At 40.1% G+C, this 20,599-nt stretch overlaps 1 protein-coding gene across 1 annotated transcript in view; it reads left to right on the forward strand.

The window, feature by feature from the left end:
* Window positions 1-453: 453 nt before the first annotated feature.
* Window positions 454-20,599, forward strand: part of LOC127570249 (insulin-like growth factor-binding protein 4) — a 79,822-nt gene continuing 59,676 nt past the window's right edge. Inside the window, exon 1 of the mRNA XM_052015588.1 lies at window positions 454-886. Coding sequence (XP_051871548.1) covers window positions 538-886 — 349 coding nt within the window. The 5' untranslated portion in view covers window positions 454-537. The remainder of the gene's footprint in view (window positions 887-20,599) is intronic.

The following is a 20,599-nucleotide window of genomic DNA, read 5'->3' on the forward strand; positions in this document are numbered from 1 at the left end:
TAATTTTATCTTGCAAAATTATTTTTCAAAACCGATGTTACTGATGACTTTTTATAACTTAAAATCTGCATTCTGTTACATTGACCTCAATATTTTTTAAATATCCTTCTTTAGTTTTCTTCACCAAATGAAGAAATTGTAAAAATCAAAGGTGTGTTAACGTTCCCTCTCATTTTTGTTGCGTTTTAAAATACAAGGAGAGCAGATTTATTGCTGGAAAAGTAATGAAGTTATCATTATATATCCATCTGCTTCTTGGGATAAATAGAATGTCAAGTCACGACTATGTTGTTTTGGCTGTAACCCAATTCTTCAAGTTCCTACTGGTACAACTATGTGTTTAAGACCCAGCGAAAGTATTTTTCCACTTCATGCTGTACGATTACACCCACATGTAAGGAATAGCTAATCAGAGTCCTGACCGGAATTTATCACTAACTAGTCTAACCATTGTATAAATAATCCTGATTGCACTCAAAGTGGCTAGGTATTGTGAGTACGCTTCTGTTCCCCCTCTCGTTTACTTTCTGTGTTTCGATGTGTCTTTTAAAGCATTTGAGCGTTCTGCTTGTGCTGCTTTCGCCGTTGATCTTGGAGGCAGCTGGGCCGATCCGTTGCTTGCCCTGCACCGATGAAAGGTTGGCGCACTGCCCGCCCGTGGATAATACGTGCACAGAAGAGATGGTGAGAGAGCCAGGTTGTGGCTGCTGCCAGATGTGTGCACTGTCTCGCGGCCAGCCTTGTGGGGTGTACACGGCACGCTGTGCGACAGGGCTGCGATGTTACCCCCAGCTGGTGGAAACCAAACCTTTGGAGACTCTCATGCAAGGACGTGGCATATGCATGGATATTGCTGAGGTGGAAAGGATTCAAGCAATACAAGCAGGTAACCAAGAAATATGCATTTGTAACATGGTGACAGAAAAGAACAACCTAACATGAAGCAATTTCTTTGCTATTCGCAATAAAAGAACTAGTTTTGCTGCTGTTATAATTGTTAGAATAAATGGAGATAATGTGCAGTTACCCACTCATTTGCCTTTAAAGTTGGCTTACTTGCCTGAAATTTCCATAAATCAAAAAGAGTTTCCACAGAAAGGGAAAGTATCACCTTCACACAAAGTTTTTATATGTCACGACTTTGACATGATCATACATCGTAAAAACTGAAAGGGATGTTCTGAAAATTTCTTCTAATGTTTGAAGCCTTGATCTGGCTGACGTTTGTCCTTTTTAGAGATTTGGCTTAAAGATTGCATTTATTTCTTTTGTCAATGTGTCTTCTAATATATACTTCAGTTGCTACATTCCAGTGAACAGAAATACAAACTTTCTAAACAGAATTATGGCAAGGACATAGTATACTCAATTCTGCTGAATAGAACATGAAATTTACACACCAGTGTTGTATTATTAGTTAGAAAACAAACTCAAATAAAGTAATATTTTAGTTTAAAAGTAAGATGGAATTGGAAAGTGCAATATGATCAATGACTGTGCTTGTGACTGTCATGTTCCTGATTTATTTGATCTTTACCCCCTTAGGTAGTGAAATCAGTATCACACTTGTCACCGTTTAAGTACACTTGTAAAGTTCCCTCATACAGTTCTCCCTGTGTGCAGATGGTGGCACAAGGAATGTTTCATGGAACAGTGCCACAAACTGAAAGCTGCACACTAAATAAAAGAAAGAAAGAAAAACAGACATTTTTTTCTTCACATGTTTTAAAGTTATGATCTTTGGGGGGAGTCAAATTAGAGCCAGATGTTTGCATTGCTTTAGAAAAGCTTGTTTATAATCAGAAAGGATTGGCACCATGTTTCTGCTTCATAGCAAATCCTGTTATAGTATCATCCATTCCTCATCCCACCCTGCGTACATGGACAGCTGGAACAATATTACATTCACCAGCATTTTATTGAATTTCAGCATTTCATATGAAAAATGCTGATTTAAAGACCTCCCTCATAAAGGGGAATTATTTTCAGTCCCATGAAACATTATCACAACTTACTTGTAGATACGATATTTCAGAGTTGTGGTCCTACCACACTCATGAATTGACTTGGGAAATGAGATACAATCAAAGATTTCCAAACAACCAGGTAAGTTGTCTGAATACCAGCAAGTTCTTTGAAAGGAAATGTTACAGCATATTTAAAATATCAGATTGTGTACAGTGAGTAAGATTGCGAAATGAGCAGTATGCTAGTGCAATAAAGCAAAATTTGGAGTTGTGTTGTTTCAAAAGGGATTAATGCAGTTTGATTGCCAAACAAAGGCGCAAACAGCCTTAAATTTCAGGTCTGAGAATAGCCAATCTACAATCAACAAGGAATAAAAGAACCAATAATGACTTCTCACTTTCCCTGATGACTCTTATTAACAAATGTGTAACCCTGTGCTATCCCAGTTAGGATTCTCAATTTGTGCCAGTTTTGCTGATCTTAGCCAAGAGGGAACGGGGGAATTGAAACCATGCTGTTCCATGCTGTAACCGTTCTGATCCAGAGAGGGAAATTCACACAGGAATCATGTACTGATTCCCTAATAATGAAACCTGAGGGAAACCTTGTGGAGATGCGGTAAGTATAAAAGAAACAGAAAACGTTGGAAAAACTCAACAGGTCAGACTGCATCCAAGGAAAGAGAAACAGTCAAAGTTTCAGTCTGGAACCCTTCATCAGAGCTGAGGAAATATAAAAGAAGATTTGGCTCCAGTATTTATAATAGTCCTTTAGTCACTTTTTCTAATACGGACATGAGGAATGATTAGCTTGTTGAGGTTTAGGATTGAACCTAGCATGGAACCTCAGGGTTAGTGACTTCAAAACAGAGACAAAACAGAGGAAATAAAGATCTGGAACCTAATTTTAAATCTGGGCCCATTAGTAACTTGCCCGCAGCCCCAGAAATGAACATTAACATAGATAAGATCTGGGTCTCATTTAAATTCTACTGAGCAATTTAGCACTTGATCTGGGAGAAGATTCTTGTGATCCAGGGCCCACTTGCAGATAGCAGGTAAGTAGCAGGATTAGTTGTCAGGGCTGTGCTGTGGGGTCTCCATAATCATGAAGGATAAGGTTTTGCGGACACAAGAGATTGCATCTGTTGGAATCTGGAGCAACATACAAAGTACTGGATGAATTTAGCGGGTCAGGCAGCATCTATGGAGGGAAATGGACAGTCAATGTTTTGGGTTGAGACCCTGCGTCTGGACCTTTCATCCAGTCCAGATGAAGGGCCTCGACCCAAATCATCAACTGTCCATTTCTCTCCATAGATGCTGCCTGTCCTGCTAACTTCCTCCAGTGCTTTGTGTGTTGCTGTTGATAAGAGTTTGCAGTTCAGAATTCCTTAATTTTCCATGTGAGGAGCAGAGTACCACTTTTGCTCCTCCTGGACCTGAAGGGAAGTTAGCAAAACACCATCTAGGGCCCTTCTGGTGCTGGTTCACTTCGCCACGGGGTTAGGCCTGCGGGAGTCTCATTGTAGTTTCCCATAGTCTGCTGAATTTAAACTGTAGCTGGATAAAAATAACATAACAGGCGCATGTTGAAAAAGGTGGTGGTCAGCTTTTGGCAGGTGTCTTCACTGCTGCTGGGCAAACGTTAAATCTGTCAAATCCCAATGGCTCAATTATTTAACTGGAATGTGACTACGAGACACACAGGAATCTGCGGGTCCTAGTGTAAGAAATTGGCATGCGAGCATAGTAAGTAATTAGGAAGGCAAATGGGATGTCAGCCTTTATTGCAAGGGGGATGGAGAACAAGAATAGGGTGATAGCAAGATCACAACTGGAGTACTGTGTACAGTATTGGTCTTCATGTCAAGAAACAATATACTGACTAAGCAGGGTAGGTTCACTAGGTTGATTTCTGGGATGAGTGCCTATGCATACATGTACTTGTGCATGTGTCAATAAATTCAACTTTGACTTTGATGGATGAAGAAGGGTAGAGTAAGTAATGCCTATATTCATTGGAGTTTAGAAGAATAAGAGGTGATCTTACTGAAACGATAGAAGATTCTAAGGCTGACTGATAGAATGGATCCTGATGAGATGTTTCTCGTAGTGGGGTTATCCAGAACTATGGGGCATAGTTTCAGAGTAAGGGGTTGCCCATTTAAGATGGAGATAAAAAATTCTTTTCTCGGGGGGGGGGGGGGGGGGGGTGGGGGGAGGTCACTTCTTGAAATTCTTTACCCTACAAAGCTATGGAGGCAGAGTCAGTGTTACGTACTTTAAAGAATTTTACAGTCAATACCTCTCAGCACCTTCTTCATTGTAGTACATTTTTGACAACTTAAATCCTCCAGGGTTGTCATCATGCCTTCTTAGGTCAGTGGTTGATATGAGTATACAGCCATATTTAATTTTGTGATGTTTAATAGATGGAGCTTACCAAGCATAGTTCAATCCATTCCCATTGTTATTTGTTTATTTTCCTAATTTTCGCCTTGAGATTAGGTCTTTTATTGAACAGTCATTAAAACTAGAAGTATATCATCCTAAGATCATCAATAATATATCAAGAAATTTTGACACATTGCATATAGCATCTGCCAAGCTCAGTTTTCAATGCTCAAGATATTTGAAATCTCAACACTCAGCATTCCATCACTGATTGGAGCCCATCAACACTATGCTGCAATTTCTGCTTCATTGATCATGCGGAGCCAATTATGTCAAGGGGCTTGATAGGAGCAGACAATCACATGGGGAGAGTGGGCACACTCACAGATCATCATGATCTCCATTCGTTATGTTTTCTCTCAATTTCATTGGCTGCCTTGGGGAGAGTTCCATTAAGGTCTGACGTTCTTCCCAGTGATCCGAGCAGCAAAGATTCAACATTTGGGAGCTTTTCGTGCATTTCCCTGTTTGTACAGGTCCTGGTTTAGTTCATGATTCTGGATGTGACCAGCATAATGCTGTTTTTAACATGTCTATGGCTATTTTCATTATTTTTTTGGAAGCATCACATGATCAGCACATCAATGAAATGAAAAAAATCCAATTTCCGAGCATATGTCAGGTCAGGAGCATTCAGCTGTATACATCCCAAGTGAAATGCTGGGAAGAACTTCTGCTGTGGGACTTCTTATTCTTAACTGAAGATCCTCCTAATTTCCTGAGTTTTATTGGACTGGAATTAAATAAGTATCCGCGAAGGTGTCTTTGAGATGCTGCATATATTTAAGTTATAATACACAAAAAATTCTCACTTATTGGGAGTAAAGATGATTCTGTTGAAGCAACAAAAAACATGTGAAAGCAGATGGAAATGTTAAATGCTGCAAAAATATTAGCTATCAGCAAGTGAATTTAAGAACAGGCTGTGCAAAAATATTCTTGATACTCTCTCATTTTCCAATTAACCTTAAGCAGTCAAAGTCCTTCTAAGTGGATGGTTTGGATCTCTTTTGGTCCCATTTCAGCCGCAGTTCCCAATGTTTCCAGTTAATAAATACAAAAATCTAGTCCTTTACTTGTCAACAGCTTTAAGTAAGGACATGTTTTTCACAGGATTATTTTTGACTGGCTGTATGGAAAGCTCCCTAATTCCCTTGTGATAATTTCTGCTACAGTTCATTGGAAGACTGGGAGACTGAAGAGTGTGTTAATGTTGCAATGAAAATAAGTCAATTGTGCTTTATGGTTCTTTGGCTCTGGTTCTGTTCATTACATTCAATTCTACAATTGTTCATATACACTGAAACAGAGATCCTGTAAAGCAAATCGTCTCCTTCACCTTTCAACACAATAGTGAAAGAAAAACATGTACAAACATACCTTGCACAGAATATCCAAAGTAATTTACAGCCAATGAAGTTCTTTTACTGTGTACTCACTGACATATTGGAAGGGAGCATCATAGCCAATTGGGATAATAGCCAGGTAATCAGCCCTTATTTTGTGACAGTGGTTAAGGGGGTAAATATGGTACTAAAGGTCTCCTATAGGCAGCATATTCTGTGAAAGTAGGTATTCATTTCTTTTTGCAAATCATATGGATTTAAAAGAAAACTGACCACATGCATTTAAGGTGCCTCAGCAGGTTTTGTTGCATGCACAAAGATTGGATTCATGATGAAACAGATAGCATATTTTCATTCCAGTTCAATTCTGACTTTCGCTGAGTTTTTTGTTATATCATTCTGGCTTTCAAAAACCACCAGGCAACAAAACCAGCAAAATCGAAAAACAGGTAAGCTTCTTAACAGCCTAGTTCACAATCGCCTGTTGTACACAATTTCGAGACCAATTTCACCCTCCTACAACACAGTACTGCTTTTGTGTGTACATCACATATATCAGCAGCAGTCACTATTTTGGTCATGGGAGCATTTGTAATGAAATGCATTAGGTTTGGCAGCCAACATTATTTATTCAATGTTACACTTTATGATATTATGACATGGTTTCTGTAGTGTAGCGGTTAACACGTTCCCCTCACACGCGAAAGGTCCACAGTTCAACCCTGGGCAGGAACATGATTTTGAGGGCGGCATGGTAGTGTAGCAGTTAGCGCGACGCTATTACAGCGCCAGCGATCAGGGTTCGATTCCTGTTGCTGTCTGTAAGGAGTTTGTACGTTCTCCCGTGTCTGTGTGGGTTTCCTCCGGGTGCTCTGGTTTCCTCCCACATTCCAAAAGACGTACGGGTAGGTTAATATGGGGTTTAAAATGGGCGGCGGGGACTCATTGGGCCAGAAGGGCCTGTTACCACGCTATAAATAAAAAAAAATTATTTTTATGTTTAACGCTGTCATTCTTCAAAACTCTCCCTCTAACCTAAATATGCCTTATTCTGAAAAAATCCTGATCACTGCACTCTGTCTAAAGCGAGTTAGCCCAGCTGGGCTCTGGCTGCATTGACCAATGTGTATGCTCTTGCCCTGTTCTTCCATAAACTCTTGCAGTTATTAAAAATGCGGCCAACATGTAGAGGAGGCTTTTAGAGTTTCAAAGTGTATTTGTCATGCATAGTTATGGAATGAAAATTTTCTATCAGCAAGAGCATAAGAAAGGGTTAATTAATTTCTTCTTTTAAGTTCAAACTCAGGAATCCACATACTCCTGAGTTAATCATCACCTCATCTTGTCTACCTTAGTTAGCCATTAAACTAAATCTTTCCATTTTTAAATATCCCCCAGGATACAAATTGCTGTTTTATTTCCCCACAGTCTCAATAGACTCCACATTTCCTGCAGCCAAGTCGTCAGGCGTTAGATTTCTACTGAGGGCTCCTCAGATATCACCAGATATTAGCCAGTAAGAGATACACCAAAACAATCTGTGGAAACCACTTTCCCTGTGGTTTCTTCTCCTTGGCAACACAGGCAACTCAACAAGGGCTGCATTCTCATTCCCCCATTTGTTTATTACACCAAATATTAGTTATTCAATGCCACTTTATAAGAAAAGGTTCCTAGCTTTCACTATTTCTTCTGCAAGGTTAAAGTATTTCTGATGTTTAATTTCACTTTATTCTTAATGGGGCAGTTGGATGCAGACACAGCTCAGATCTTGATTGAGTGAATGGATAGTGTATAATTGGATCTGTGTCCCTGACAACATAGAATGCCACTCTGAAATCTGGTCACATTTGACAGAAAAGAGTACTTCTGTCTGTTTTCTCCATTTGTGTTTGAATGTAAAGTTCAAATAGGTGCTTTTTTGAATGTTAAGCAGAACATATGTTTTAAAATGCAGCTGGTTTATAAGAATTCATAAACTGTTTTCAAATTTGCCTGCTTAAATAGGTTTGCTGGATTGCTATCAGATGTAGAATGTTGTTCTACTATATGACTTGCTCATTCAAGATTTTCACAATGTTCCATTTTACATGTTGACCATTTAGCTTGGCTCTGTCGACAGTTTTACAGTCTGGATGGAGCTAAGAAGCACCAAGGGATAGAAAACATTGAACAAAAAAGCATTGGGGAGCAGATGTCTTTTACTCTCCAAACAGTTATAGTAATGTTTGGATGTATCAAACAGGAAATTAGGGATGCATATAATAAGGGTATCACAGTAATCATGGGTGAGTTTAATGTTTTGTCAAATCAAGTTAGCAATAATACTCTGGAAGATGAATCCCTGACGTGTATGGGATTTTCTTTGCCTTTATATTGAAGAGCCAACAAATAAAGAGGCTATCCTAGACTGGGTACTGTGCAATGAGAAGGGGTTAGTTAATAATCTTGTCATGCAGAAACCTCTAGAAAAGAATGACCATAATGTGATAGAATTCTTTACTGAGATGAAAAGTGAGGTGGTTCATTCCAAAACAAGGATCCTTAGTCTAAACAAAGGAAAGTACAAAGGTATGAGGAGTGAGCTGGGTATGATAGACTGGGGAGCTTTATTGAAAGGCAAGATGGTGAATAGACAATGGCTAACATTTAAGGAGTGAATGCAGGAACTTCAACAGTTATTCATTATTTCTGGCACAAATGCACAAAAGAGGCATTGATCCAACTATGGCTAATAATGGATAATATTGGATCCAAAAAGGAGATGTATAAAGTTGCCAGAGAAAGTGACAAGCCTGAGGATAGGAACAGTTTAGAATTCAGCAGAAAAGAACCAAGAGGTTGGTTAAGAGAGCAAAAGATTACGTACGAGAGTAGACTTGCAAAAAAACATAAAAACAGATTTTAAAATCATCTGCAATTATGTAAAAATAAAAAAGGCTACTGAAGACAAATGTAGCTTCCTTGCAATCACAAATGAGAGCGTACATAATGGAATCAAGGAAATGGCAGCGCAATTAAATAAATATTTTGGTTCTGACTTCACAACAAAAGACACAAATACCTTACTGGAAATGCTAGAGAACCAAGAGTCAAATGACAAAGAAGATTTCAAGGAAGTTAATATTAGTAAAAAATTAGTGCTAGGCAAATTATTGGGACTGAAAGCTAATAAGTCCCCAGGGCATAGTAATCTGCACCCCAGAGTACTGAAAGAGGTAGCCATGGAAATAGTGAATGCATTGGTATTCATCCTCCATTACTGTATAGATTATGGACTAATTCTTCCAAATAGGTGGCGGCAAATGCAACCTCACTTTTTAAAAAAAAAGGAAACAAGAAACTACAGACCAGTTAGTCTCACATCAGTATGAGAGAAAATGCTAGGGTTTATCATAAAGAATGTGATAACAGGATACTTCAAAATATCAACAGGATTAGACAAACTCAATAAGGATTTATAAAAGGGAGATTGTGTTTGACTGACCTCCTGAGTTTTTGAAGAGTTATTCATTAGGACAAACAGAAAGGTGGAGTATTAGTTAAATGATGATAGATTAGGAAATGTTCACATACAAAGGGATCTGGGAATCGTTGTACACCATTCATTGAAACCAAACATGGAGACTCAGCAAGCAGTTAAGAAGTCAAATGGTATGTTGACATTCATAGTAAGAGGTTTCGAATGTAGGAACATGCAGGATGTCTTACTACAACAATACAGGGCCTTGGTGAGACCATATCTGGACTACTTTCATCAGTTCTACTCTCCACACCTAAGAAACTATATAAGCCATAGAAACAGTGCAACAGCAGTCCACCAGACTGATTCCTGGGATGGCAGTTCTGTCCTATAAGGGGAGATTGGATCAACTAGGCCTGTATACACTAGAGTTTACAAGAATGAGAGATCTCATTTTTCTATGTTTATACTAACTACAAGTACAGGAGGGTCAACAATTGTATATCTTTCTGTTTATTGCTTGGAGGCAGCTCAAAGGAGAGATGAAAGGGAATCACATACATCAGACACTGTGCTGTCACAATGCTCTCCAGCAGCTATCTGAATTAGAGGAAAATCCCTCCTATTACAAGTTCAGTAGAATATGGTGTCTGCACAATGCCAAAGAGATGTTTTTGAAGGGAGTCTAAGAGAGAAGCTTGGAGAACAGTTAATCCTGATCCATATGGTGTCAGTAGGGTCTCATATTGAGGGAGTATAATTGATCAGAAGGATGCTATGGGTAGTAATCTCCAGATTACCTTCTGAGGCATGTGTAAAATGGTATAGGTATAAACACATTAGGAAAGTATGATGAAACTATAATATAGGAAAGAAAGTCCCCAGCTCAAGGGTGCAGTGCTATGGGAGATGTGCACCATCTAGCACCATTTCAAGGTAATGCAAGAATGTCAAGTACCAAACATTTCTGGGCCAGGGGTAATAATTACTAAGGTGGAGAACTCAGTTACAGATTTGTAAATAACTGAAATAAACTTAAATTTAACTCACTGAGAACCTCCAGACTTTAACAAGGAATGCTTCATCAAAAATAACAAGCTACTGGTGACACCAGCATACAACCTGGTGTTAAAATACAGTTTAGGCTTGTATAAGTGTGGTTTTGCTTGAAATATTGACTTGCTATTGAAACATCCTACATGGATCAGCATAGGAGACAGAGCTTGAGATTTTGGATTCATTTTCTGGAATGGGCGGCCAATGCCCACATGACTAAGTTCTGGCTAGATTTAACCCTGTTCTGAAAGCCCGTGGTAAACGTGTAGCTAAGTGACTGGAAAGGCCAGACTTGGGCACTATTTATCTGTGAGCTGGAAGGTGAAACAGACAAATCTGCCTCAGCAGCTGTACTCAGCAGCAGTGAAAGTGATAGAGAAAAGAGCTTTCTCTCTTTATTAAGTTACTGAAGGAAGAAAGCAAGAGTAAAGTGCTGTTGTATCTGGTTTGCAGCTGAAGTAGACAGGTCCACCAAATAATTAAGCCTATCAGTGAGACACCAGAAGAGGTTCTCAAAAGTATTCAGGATTATTAGAACCAGTCTGGCAATAGAACAGAAAATAATTTCAAGTTTTTCAGGAAATGTTCAACATACTTGACTGAACTAAAGTTACTGGCTGTAAATAGTAACTTGGAAGAATCTGAAGAACTTGTTCATCCATGACAGCATTGTGAAATTTGAGTTGCAGGACCTAGGGAGCATTGTTTGAGGGAAATACCTCGACCTGCCAATGCTTGTGAAATTCTGAAGGGCCTCTGAGCAGTCAAAAGCCAAACGATGAGTTTGATAGTGGGCAGCACAGTTCGATCCACGCAGTCAAACTGAAGCACAGAAAAGAAAAGAATAGCAACAATGTAAGGTGTGCATATATTGTTGCAACAGCATGAATGGCAGATGGAAAAATCGCAACTTGAGGAAGGAACACCGTAAATGGGGAAAAAAGATGAATCACTTTTCATCTCAGTGCAGAGAGAAAAAGATGAGGCAGGTAGTGGAGTATTATTGAAGAGACAAGGCCAGTTCATAGTGTTGCATAGATGGAAGTTCTTGAGACGTTTGATGGAAGGTTTAGCAAGACCAAAACTATGATATTCAACTGTGGTAGGGAGGAAGTGGAACAAGTGAACAGAGTAGAAGAAGCTAACCATCCAACACAGATCCATGCAACTTTGGAGCAGGAGAGAGAGAAATCCAGTTCCAGGAGATAATAGACAAGAAAATTCATCCCTGGGAAGCTTTCAAGGAAATTTGAATGGACAATATACATATTAAAAATGTAGACACATACAGTCATAATACCACAGGGCAAATGCAAGCTGAGAATGGAATATCCAAAGAATGGAATGAAGCAAAGGGTACAGTTTGTTGTCCTTGAAGAGAACTGCTTTCCAACCCTTGGTTGCTGTGCAGTCCAGCAAATGGAATTGATAACAGCACAGACAGAGCACAGGCTACCACAGATGCAGGTTCTTCACTCAACAAGAAGCAGCTGTCAGATGAATTTGCAGATGTGTGTGAAACAACTAGAAAGCTGGAGGGAAAATACCAGCCACAGCTACATAAGCGTGAGCAGCTGGTATTACATTCTCCGAGATGTGATCCAGCAGCTGTCAAAGAGAAAATGAAAACTGAACTTGAAAGACTAATAGAGGCAGAGATCATCATGCTAGTAGGCACTCCTACTCCTTGGTGTGTACAAGCTGAGAGGGTTGGTCCCACATGAGTTGAATAAGGCTTTGAAAAAAAGCCTTATACATTGAAGACACTTATCCTGTCAGAACTGAGTAGAGCAAAAATCTTCACGCCAAGAATGAATTTTGGTATATAGACTTCAACACTGTTTATCTAGTAATGAGGGAATTGATTTGTCACATATAACGAGGTACAGTGGAAAAACTTGTCTTGCATACTGTTCATACAGATCAATTCATCGAGGTAGTACAAGGTAAAGCAATAACAGAATGCACAATAAAGTGCAACAACTACAGAGAAAGTGCAGTGCAAGTAGACAATAAGGTGCAAGGTCATAACGAGGTAGATTGTGAGGTCAAGAATCCACCTTATCGTACCAGGGAACCGTTCAATAGTCTTATAACAGTGGGATAGAAGCTGTCCTTGAGCCTGGTGGTACGTGCTTTCAGGCTTCTATATCTTCTGCCCAATGGAGAACGAATGTCTGGGGTGAGTGGGGTCTTTGATTATGCTGGCTGCTTCACCAAGGCAGCAAGAAGTATAGACAGAGTCCATGGAGGGGAGGCTGGCTTCCGTGATAAACTGAGCTGTGTCCACAACTCTCTGCAGTTTCTTGCGGTCATGGGCAGAGCAGTTGCCATACCAAGTCATGATGCATCCAGATAGAATGCTTTCTATGGTTGATTGATAAAAATTTGTGAGGGTCAAAGGAGACATGCCAAATTTCCTTAGCTTCCTGAGGAAGTAGAGGCACTGGTGAACTTTCTTGGCTGAGGCGTCTACGTGGTTGGACCAGTACAGGCTATTGGTGATGTTCACTCCTGGGAACTTGAAGCTCTCAACCCTCTTGACCACAACATGATTGACATTGACAGGAGCATGTGCACCACCCCCCTTCCTAGTCAATGGCCAGCTCTTTTGTTTGATTGACATTGAGGGAAAACTTGTTGTCATGACACCATGTCACCAAGCTCTCTATCTCCTTCCTGTACTCTGACTCATTGTTATTTGAGATACGGCCCACTACTGTGGTGTCATCTGCAATCTTGCAGATGGAGTTAGAGCAGAATCTGGCCATGCAGCCGAGAGTGTATAGGGAGTAGAGTCGGGGGTTGAGGAAGCAGCCTTGTGGGGCACCAGTGTTGAGAATAATCATGCCGGAGGTGTTGCTGCCTATCCTCGCTGATTGTGGTCTGTTGGTCAAGAAGTTAAAGATCCAGTTGCAAAGGGAGGTGTTGAGTCCTAGGTCTCTTAGTTATGTGATGAGTTTGCTTGGAATTAAAGTATTGAAGGCGGAGTTATAGTCTCCACACTAATAGCAGACCTTTTGGCAGATTAGGTGGTTGAGGATTCTTTTTGGGATCAACACTACGCCCAAAGTTCACTGAAGAGTGGATCATTCAATTAAGGAACTTTCTGTTGTAAAAGCCACAGCAGATGATGTAATATGATATAAAGGCATCACAATCTTTAAAAAGGAACAGTGTATAATTTTATAAGTGCATGTTATAAAAAGAGAAAGGAGAAATTGGGTCTTTAAGGGGTAAGCAAGAAAAACATGAAATGGTAGTGAAACTAAATAGATACTCTGCCTCAGTTTTTATTCTCAGAGAGGATAATAATTGAAACAGTCAAAAGAAGTACAACAACAATTAAAATAGTTGGAAAAAGACACCAGACAAGCTGGGCAAACAGCATGGACAGAATCTTCAGTCTTCATGGGTACTCAGAGATACCAGGCAAAAGATAACAAATTAATTTCAACAGAGGAAGCTCAAGAATAATAGCAAACAACATGTGTGATCCTTATCTTCAAGAAGAGAGATAAAATTTAACACAGGAAAGTTAGATTAACTTCAGGAAAGATGTTAGAAGATGTTCTTCACTTCAAGATCCAACTACAAACAATCTCAAGACTGCGAAATGAAAATACAGTTTGGATTTCCAAAAGGAATATCACGCTTAGCCAGCTATTCTGAATTTGGAATAGAAATGAGAAAGGGCGTGGATAAAAGCAAAGTAGTGAATGCCACATACGTGGCTTTCTAGAAAAAAAGGTGTTAATTTTGGTCATATGAACATGGAACCCAATTATTTTTTCAATATAAGAAACTACAAGAGGTAGAAACGCAAATAGATCTGGGGTTAGAATTATACAAGTTGCTAAAAGCAGTAAGACTAGTTGATATGAGTAAAATGAATGCAAAGTACTGATGTTTACTTCGAGAATACAAAGGCAGGAGGCAAGGATGAATATCAATTGATCAAACATTATGCATTTCTGGATTCCACACAATAAAAAGGGTAGTGAAGCGCTGTCAAAGATGTCATAGAATCATAGAATTATACAGCATAGAAACAGGCCCTTCATCCCACCACATCTATGATGATGGTCTATACTTATCCCACATCTGAATTAATTCCATATCCCTCTATGCCTTGCTCATTCAAGTACCTGTCCAGATGCCTCTTAAATGTCATTATTCCTGTCTCCACTGCCTCCTCTGGCAGCTCATTCTAGATACCAACCACTCTGTGTGAAAAACTCAGATCTCCTTTAAACCACCTCACTCTCACCTTAAACCTATGCCTTCTAGTTTTAGACACCCCTACCATAAGAAACAGAACTCTACCCTGTCTATACCTCTCATAACTTAAGAATCATAGAATTATCTTCAGCATGGAAACAGGCCCTTTGGCCCAACCCATCCATGTCGATCAAGTTACCTTCCTGAGCTAGGTCTATTTGCCTGCATTAGGCCTGTATCCCTCTAAACCTTTTCTCTACATGTACCTGGCAAAATGTATTTTAAACGTAATTGCCTCTAGCACTCCAATAACTTACCCACCACTGATGTTAGGATTACTTTTCTGTTGTTTCCAGGCTTTTCCTTGCAGGGTCTCTTAAACAAAGGCATAACATTAGCCACCCTCCAATCTTCTGACACCTCACCCTGGACATCTCCACAGTAAATATGAATGAGAAGTATCCATTATGGACCTTACCACTCTTCCATGGCTCCACACATAGATGACCTCATTGATCTTTAAGGGGCCCTATTCTCTCCCTAGTTACTCTTGTCCTTAATATACTTGCAGAATGTCTTTGGATTCCACTTTACCTTATCTGCCAAGGCTATCTCATGTCCCCTTTTTGTCCTCCTATTTTCTCTCTTAAACATATCCCTACATCCCCTATACTCCTCAAGGGGTTCATGATCCCAGCTGCCTATTCCTGACATACGTCTTTCACCAGAGCCTCAATGTCTCTTGTCATCCAGGGTTCCCTACTCCTGCCAGCTTTGCCCTTTACTCTAACAAGAACATGCTGTCCATCAGCTCGTTATCTCATTTTTAAAACAGTCCCACTTGCCATATGTCCCTTTACCTGAAAACAAGCCTCTTCCAATCAACTTTTGGAAGTTCCTGTCTAATACCATCTAAGTTGGCCTTGCCCCAATTTGGGACTTTAACTTGTGGACTAGTCCAATCCTTGTCTGAGTTGAATTCCCCCTGCAATTCCTTTGCCCACTTTCTCAGTTGATCCAGATCATGTTGTAACCTGAGACAACCTTCTTCACCGTCCACCACACAGTTTTAACGTCATCCACAAACTTGCTAATCATGCCAAACAGCAGGGGATCTAGCATCTTTCTGCAGCACACCACTGGTCACAGGCCTCCAATGTGAAAAACAACCCTCCACTACCACCCTATGCCTCCTGCCACAAAGCAAATTTTGTATCCAAGTGGCTAGCTTACCCTGGATCCCATGTGATCTGGACCAGCCTACCATGCAGGACCTTGTCAAAAGCCTTGCTAAAGTCTGTATTGACAATGTTTACTACCTTGCCCTCATCAATCTTATTTAAAGCAGACGTTGATAGGTTCTTGATTAGTAAGTGCGTCAAAGGTTATGAGGAGAAGGCAGGAGAATGGATTTGAAAGGGAAAAATAAATCAGCCAAGATCGAATGGCCTAGTTCTGCTCCTATGTCTTATGGTCTTATAATCCTCTTAATCACCACTTCAAAGAACTCAATCAAATTCATGACATGCAATTTCCCCAAATCAGTCCTTGCATTTCCAAATACAGATAGATTGTCTCTCAAGATCCCCTCCAGTAAATTTCTCACCACTAATGTTAGGCTCACCAGCCTGTAGTTCCCCGGCTTGACCTTGCAGGCCTTCTTAAATAAAGGTACAATGTTAGCCATTCTCCAGCCCTCTGGTAACTTGCCCATGACTAAGGAAGATACAAAAATCTCTGCCAGGGCCCCAGCAATTTCTTCACTTGCTTCCCACAATGTCCTAGGATACGCATGGCAAGGACCCAGAGATTTATACACTTTTATGTGCCTCACGACCACCAATACCTTCTCTTTCATAATATTGATGTTTCAGGACATCACTGTCCCCTTCACTGAATTCCCTAGTTTCTATATAAATGATAACAATTATTGTGTACATGCATGAGGGGTGAGGAAACAAAGGGATGTAGAAGCAGTGTGGGAAGATGCAATTAGAGTGGGAAGACACTAATTGAGTGGAAAAATGATTCTTTATACAGAGATTTTTGTATCTTCCTTAGTCATGGGTGAGTTACTGTAAGACTGGTGGCCTATTTCTGTGATGTAGACTTTTTGCTTATAGTTTTACTTATGTAAGACAAAAGGGGAAGAACAATGACGGACCACTAGGATGGAATTGGCCTTGTCTTTCCATCTGTTAAAACAGGCACAATACTGCAGTGCCCGACTGGTCTTTGAACATGGAGTCATAAAGCATGGGAATAGGCCATTCGGCCCACCATGTCCATGTCGACCCATCAGTATTAATCCCATCTTCCAGCACTTGGCCCAAAGCCTCCTGTGCCCCTCAACTATTCAAGTGCTTGTCCAGACACTTCTTAAACGCTGTCAGTGACTCTGGTTCCAGCACTTTCACTGGCAGTGTATTCCAGGGTCTCAGCACTCCCTGGGTGAAAAAGGTCCCCCTCTGATCCCTTCTAAATCTCTTATCCCATTACCCAAATCTATGTCCTCTAGTTTTATTTGATAAGGGGAAATGTTTCCTACAGTCTACCCTATCCATAACCCGAATAATTTTATATACCTCAATCATGTTGCCTCTTAACCTCCTCCATTCCAGGGAGAATAGGCCAAACTATTCCAGTGTCTCTTAATAGCTGAACTGCTCATCCCAGGCAATTTCCGGGGATGCAATTTCCCCAAATCAGTCCTTGCATTTCCAAGTACAGATAGATTGTCTCTCAAAATCCCCTCCAGTAAATTTCCAGCGAATCTCCTCTGCGCCCCCTCTAGTGCTATCACAACCTTCTTTTAAAATAGCGACAAGAACTGCATGCAGTATCCAGCTGAGGTCTGATCAAGGTTTTATAAAGTTGGAGCATAATCTCCTAACTTCTGTATTCAATGCCCCAACTAATGAAGTCCAGTATCCCACAAGCCTTCCTAACCATGTTAATTACCTGTGTTGCCTTTCAAGGATCCATGGACATACTTCAAGTTCCCTCTGTTTATAAAGCTGGAGCATAATCTCCCAGCTCTTATAGTCAATGCCCTGACTAATGATGGTCAGCATCCAGTATGCATTCTTAACCACATTATCTACCTGTGCTGCCACCTTCAAGGATCCTTGGACTTGTACACCAAGGTCCCTCTGTTCCTCAGTATTCTCCAAGACCCTGCCATTCATGGTTTATGTACCAGCCTCACTAGTACTCCCAAAATGAATCACCTCATATTTTTCTGGATTAAACACCATCCAAAGGTATCTGATTGGAAATAAGTTAGCATATTTGAAAGGTGGCAAAACAGCCATGTGATTGACAATTGTTGGAAGGAACAGAATTAATTATCAAAAATAAATTCATTACCTGTATAACAATAAGCCATATCACAAGAGTTAGCACAGATCCTGAAGGGTTAGACTCTGCCAGAATTCCTCAATATTATTGCAATTGGAAACCTAATTATGTACCTTTACTTATAAATACAATTATGCAAAGATACATAATTAGGTTACCAATTGGCATTAATTTGGGGAATCAAGAACTGGAGGGCATAGGTTTAAGGAGAGAGGGGAAAGATTCAATAGGCGCTCGAGGGGCAACAATTTTTTTTTACACAGAAGGTGGTATGTATATGGAACGAGCTGTCGGAGAAAGGGGTTGAGACAGGTACAATAATAACTTTTAAGAGACAGTTGGACAGGTACATAGGTAGGAAAGGTTTAGAAGGATATGGACCAAACACAAACAAATGGAACTAGCTTGTTTCCATGCTATGTGACTTTGACTATTTGACAAGGTTTCACTTGTAATAATTAAGCTCAAAAATACAGAGTTTCTGGCTGAACCCTGAGAGTGGAACAGAGACCTATTCACCATTTAGTTTGAATATGGCTGGTCTATATATACAATACTTGGAAGAACTCAGTGGAATAAAGAGAGTGGAATAAGGGAGGACAACAAGTACTTTTAGAACAATTAGCCTGAATAATTGAAAATTGATTGGTAAACATGAGAGTATTTACTAATTTTTTCCAATTATGCAAGCAATATAGATTCAGAAATGCAATCACATTTACAAATAACACCAAACCAGAGCAAATGGAAATGCAACACATAATTAATAACCAATTTGGACAAAAAAAGACAAGCAAAATTGAATAAATTAGTAAATTGGTTTATTATTGTCACATGTACCAACTTACAGTGAAAAACTTTGTTTGGCATGCCATCCATACAGATCATTCCATTCAGTGCATTGAGGAATACCAGGGAAAACAATAACAGAATGGAGAATGGTGTTGTAGCTACAGAGAAAGTGTAGTGCAGGCAGACAATAAGGGGCAAGGCCATAACAAGGTAGATTTATGAGATCAACATCTACAAATATAAAATACTACCCAAGTAAAGAGTTGATATGGATAGTTCACATATGGTATTGAAATTGTTAAAGTGCAAAGCTGAAAAAGACTAAGGAGTCTTGGAAGGTTGTATGCGAAACATATCCAATCAATTTGGAGCAGTAATCAAGAAAGTCAAGAGAATATTGACCTGCATGGCCAAATCTGTAAAATATAACTCAAAGGAGATGATAGCTGCCATCACTTATAAGCAACAATAAAGTCTAAGGAAAGACAACCTGCACCTTGAATACTCTGATCATTCATGATTCCTAAGACAGTCAAGCAGTGGAGTCAGGACTAAGAGGAGGCAGCCACAATGGCAAAGCTGTGAGTTGTGCAAAGAAAATCTGGAAAGAATTGGGATTGAGAGTCTGAAAAGAAAGTACCTGAGCGGTGATCATATGGAGAGTATAGTATTATTAAGGGCACAGAAAAACTAGTCCAGAATACCACCATAAAACAAACTGCAGGAGTGATTTGGGAATGTAGGCTCAAACTTGAGAGGGACGATTTTAGGAAAGCTAGTGGAAGATTCCTCCACATAATGAACAACATCTGGAATAAAAATCCTTTGATATCTCACAGCTTCTCCAGGAATGCTTTATCTGAGGACCATCATTCAAAGCATTAGTACACTTGGCACTTTTCACTTCTTGTATACTTCAATAAATTTCAAAAATGGTGCTCCACAAGCCTGCATCCTCAGCCCCCGACTCTACTCCCTATACACTCACAACTGCGTGGCCAGATTCTGCTCTAACTCCATTTACAAGTTTGCAGATGATACCACTGTAGTGGGCCGTATCTCAAATAATGATGAGTCAGAGTACAGGAAGGAGATAGAGAGCCTAGTGACATGATGTCATAACAACAAAACAAAAGAGCCGGTCATTGACTTCAGAGAGGGAGGTGGTGCACATGTGCTCCTGTTTAGATCAACGATTCTGAGGTCGAGAGGGTTGAGAGTTTCGAGATCCTAGGAGTGAACATCACCAATAGGCTATCCTGGTCCAATCACGTAAACGCCATAGCCAAGAAAGCTCACCAGCACCTCTACTTTCTCAGGAGGCTAAAGAAATCTGGCATGTCCCCTTTGACCCTCACCAATTTTTACCGATGTACCATAGAAAACATCCTATCCGGATGCATCATGGCTTGGTATGGCAACTGGTCTGCCCAGGACTGCAAGAAACTGCAGAGGGTTGTGGTCACAGCTCAGCACATATTGGAAACCAGCCTCTCTCCATGGACTCTGTTTATATTTCTCGCTGCCTCAGTGAAGCAGCCAGCATAATCAAAGACCCCACCCACCCCAGAAATTCTCTCTTCTCCCCCCTCACATCAGGCAGGAGATACAAAAGCACATACCACCAGGCTCAAGGACAGCTTCTATCCCACTATAAGAATATTCCCCAGTACAATAAGATGGACTTTTGACCTCACAATCAACCTCGTTATGACCTTGCACCTTATTGTCTGCCTGCACTGCACTTTCTTTGTAGCTGTAACACTTCATTCCGCACTGTTATTGTTTTAACTTGTACTACCTCAATGCACTGTTGTAATGAATTGATCTGTATGTTATGCAAGACAAGATTTTCACTGTACTTCAGTACATGTGATAATAATAAACCAATTTACTCATTTACCAAAAATCTTCCAACAAGTATTTTTCCAGAATTA

The sequence above is a fragment of the Pristis pectinata genome, chromosome 5 (assembly GCF_009764475.1).
Source record: "Pristis pectinata isolate sPriPec2 chromosome 5, sPriPec2.1.pri, whole genome shotgun sequence".
NCBI classification, from domain to species: domain Eukaryota; kingdom Metazoa; phylum Chordata; class Chondrichthyes; order Rhinopristiformes; family Pristidae; genus Pristis; species Pristis pectinata.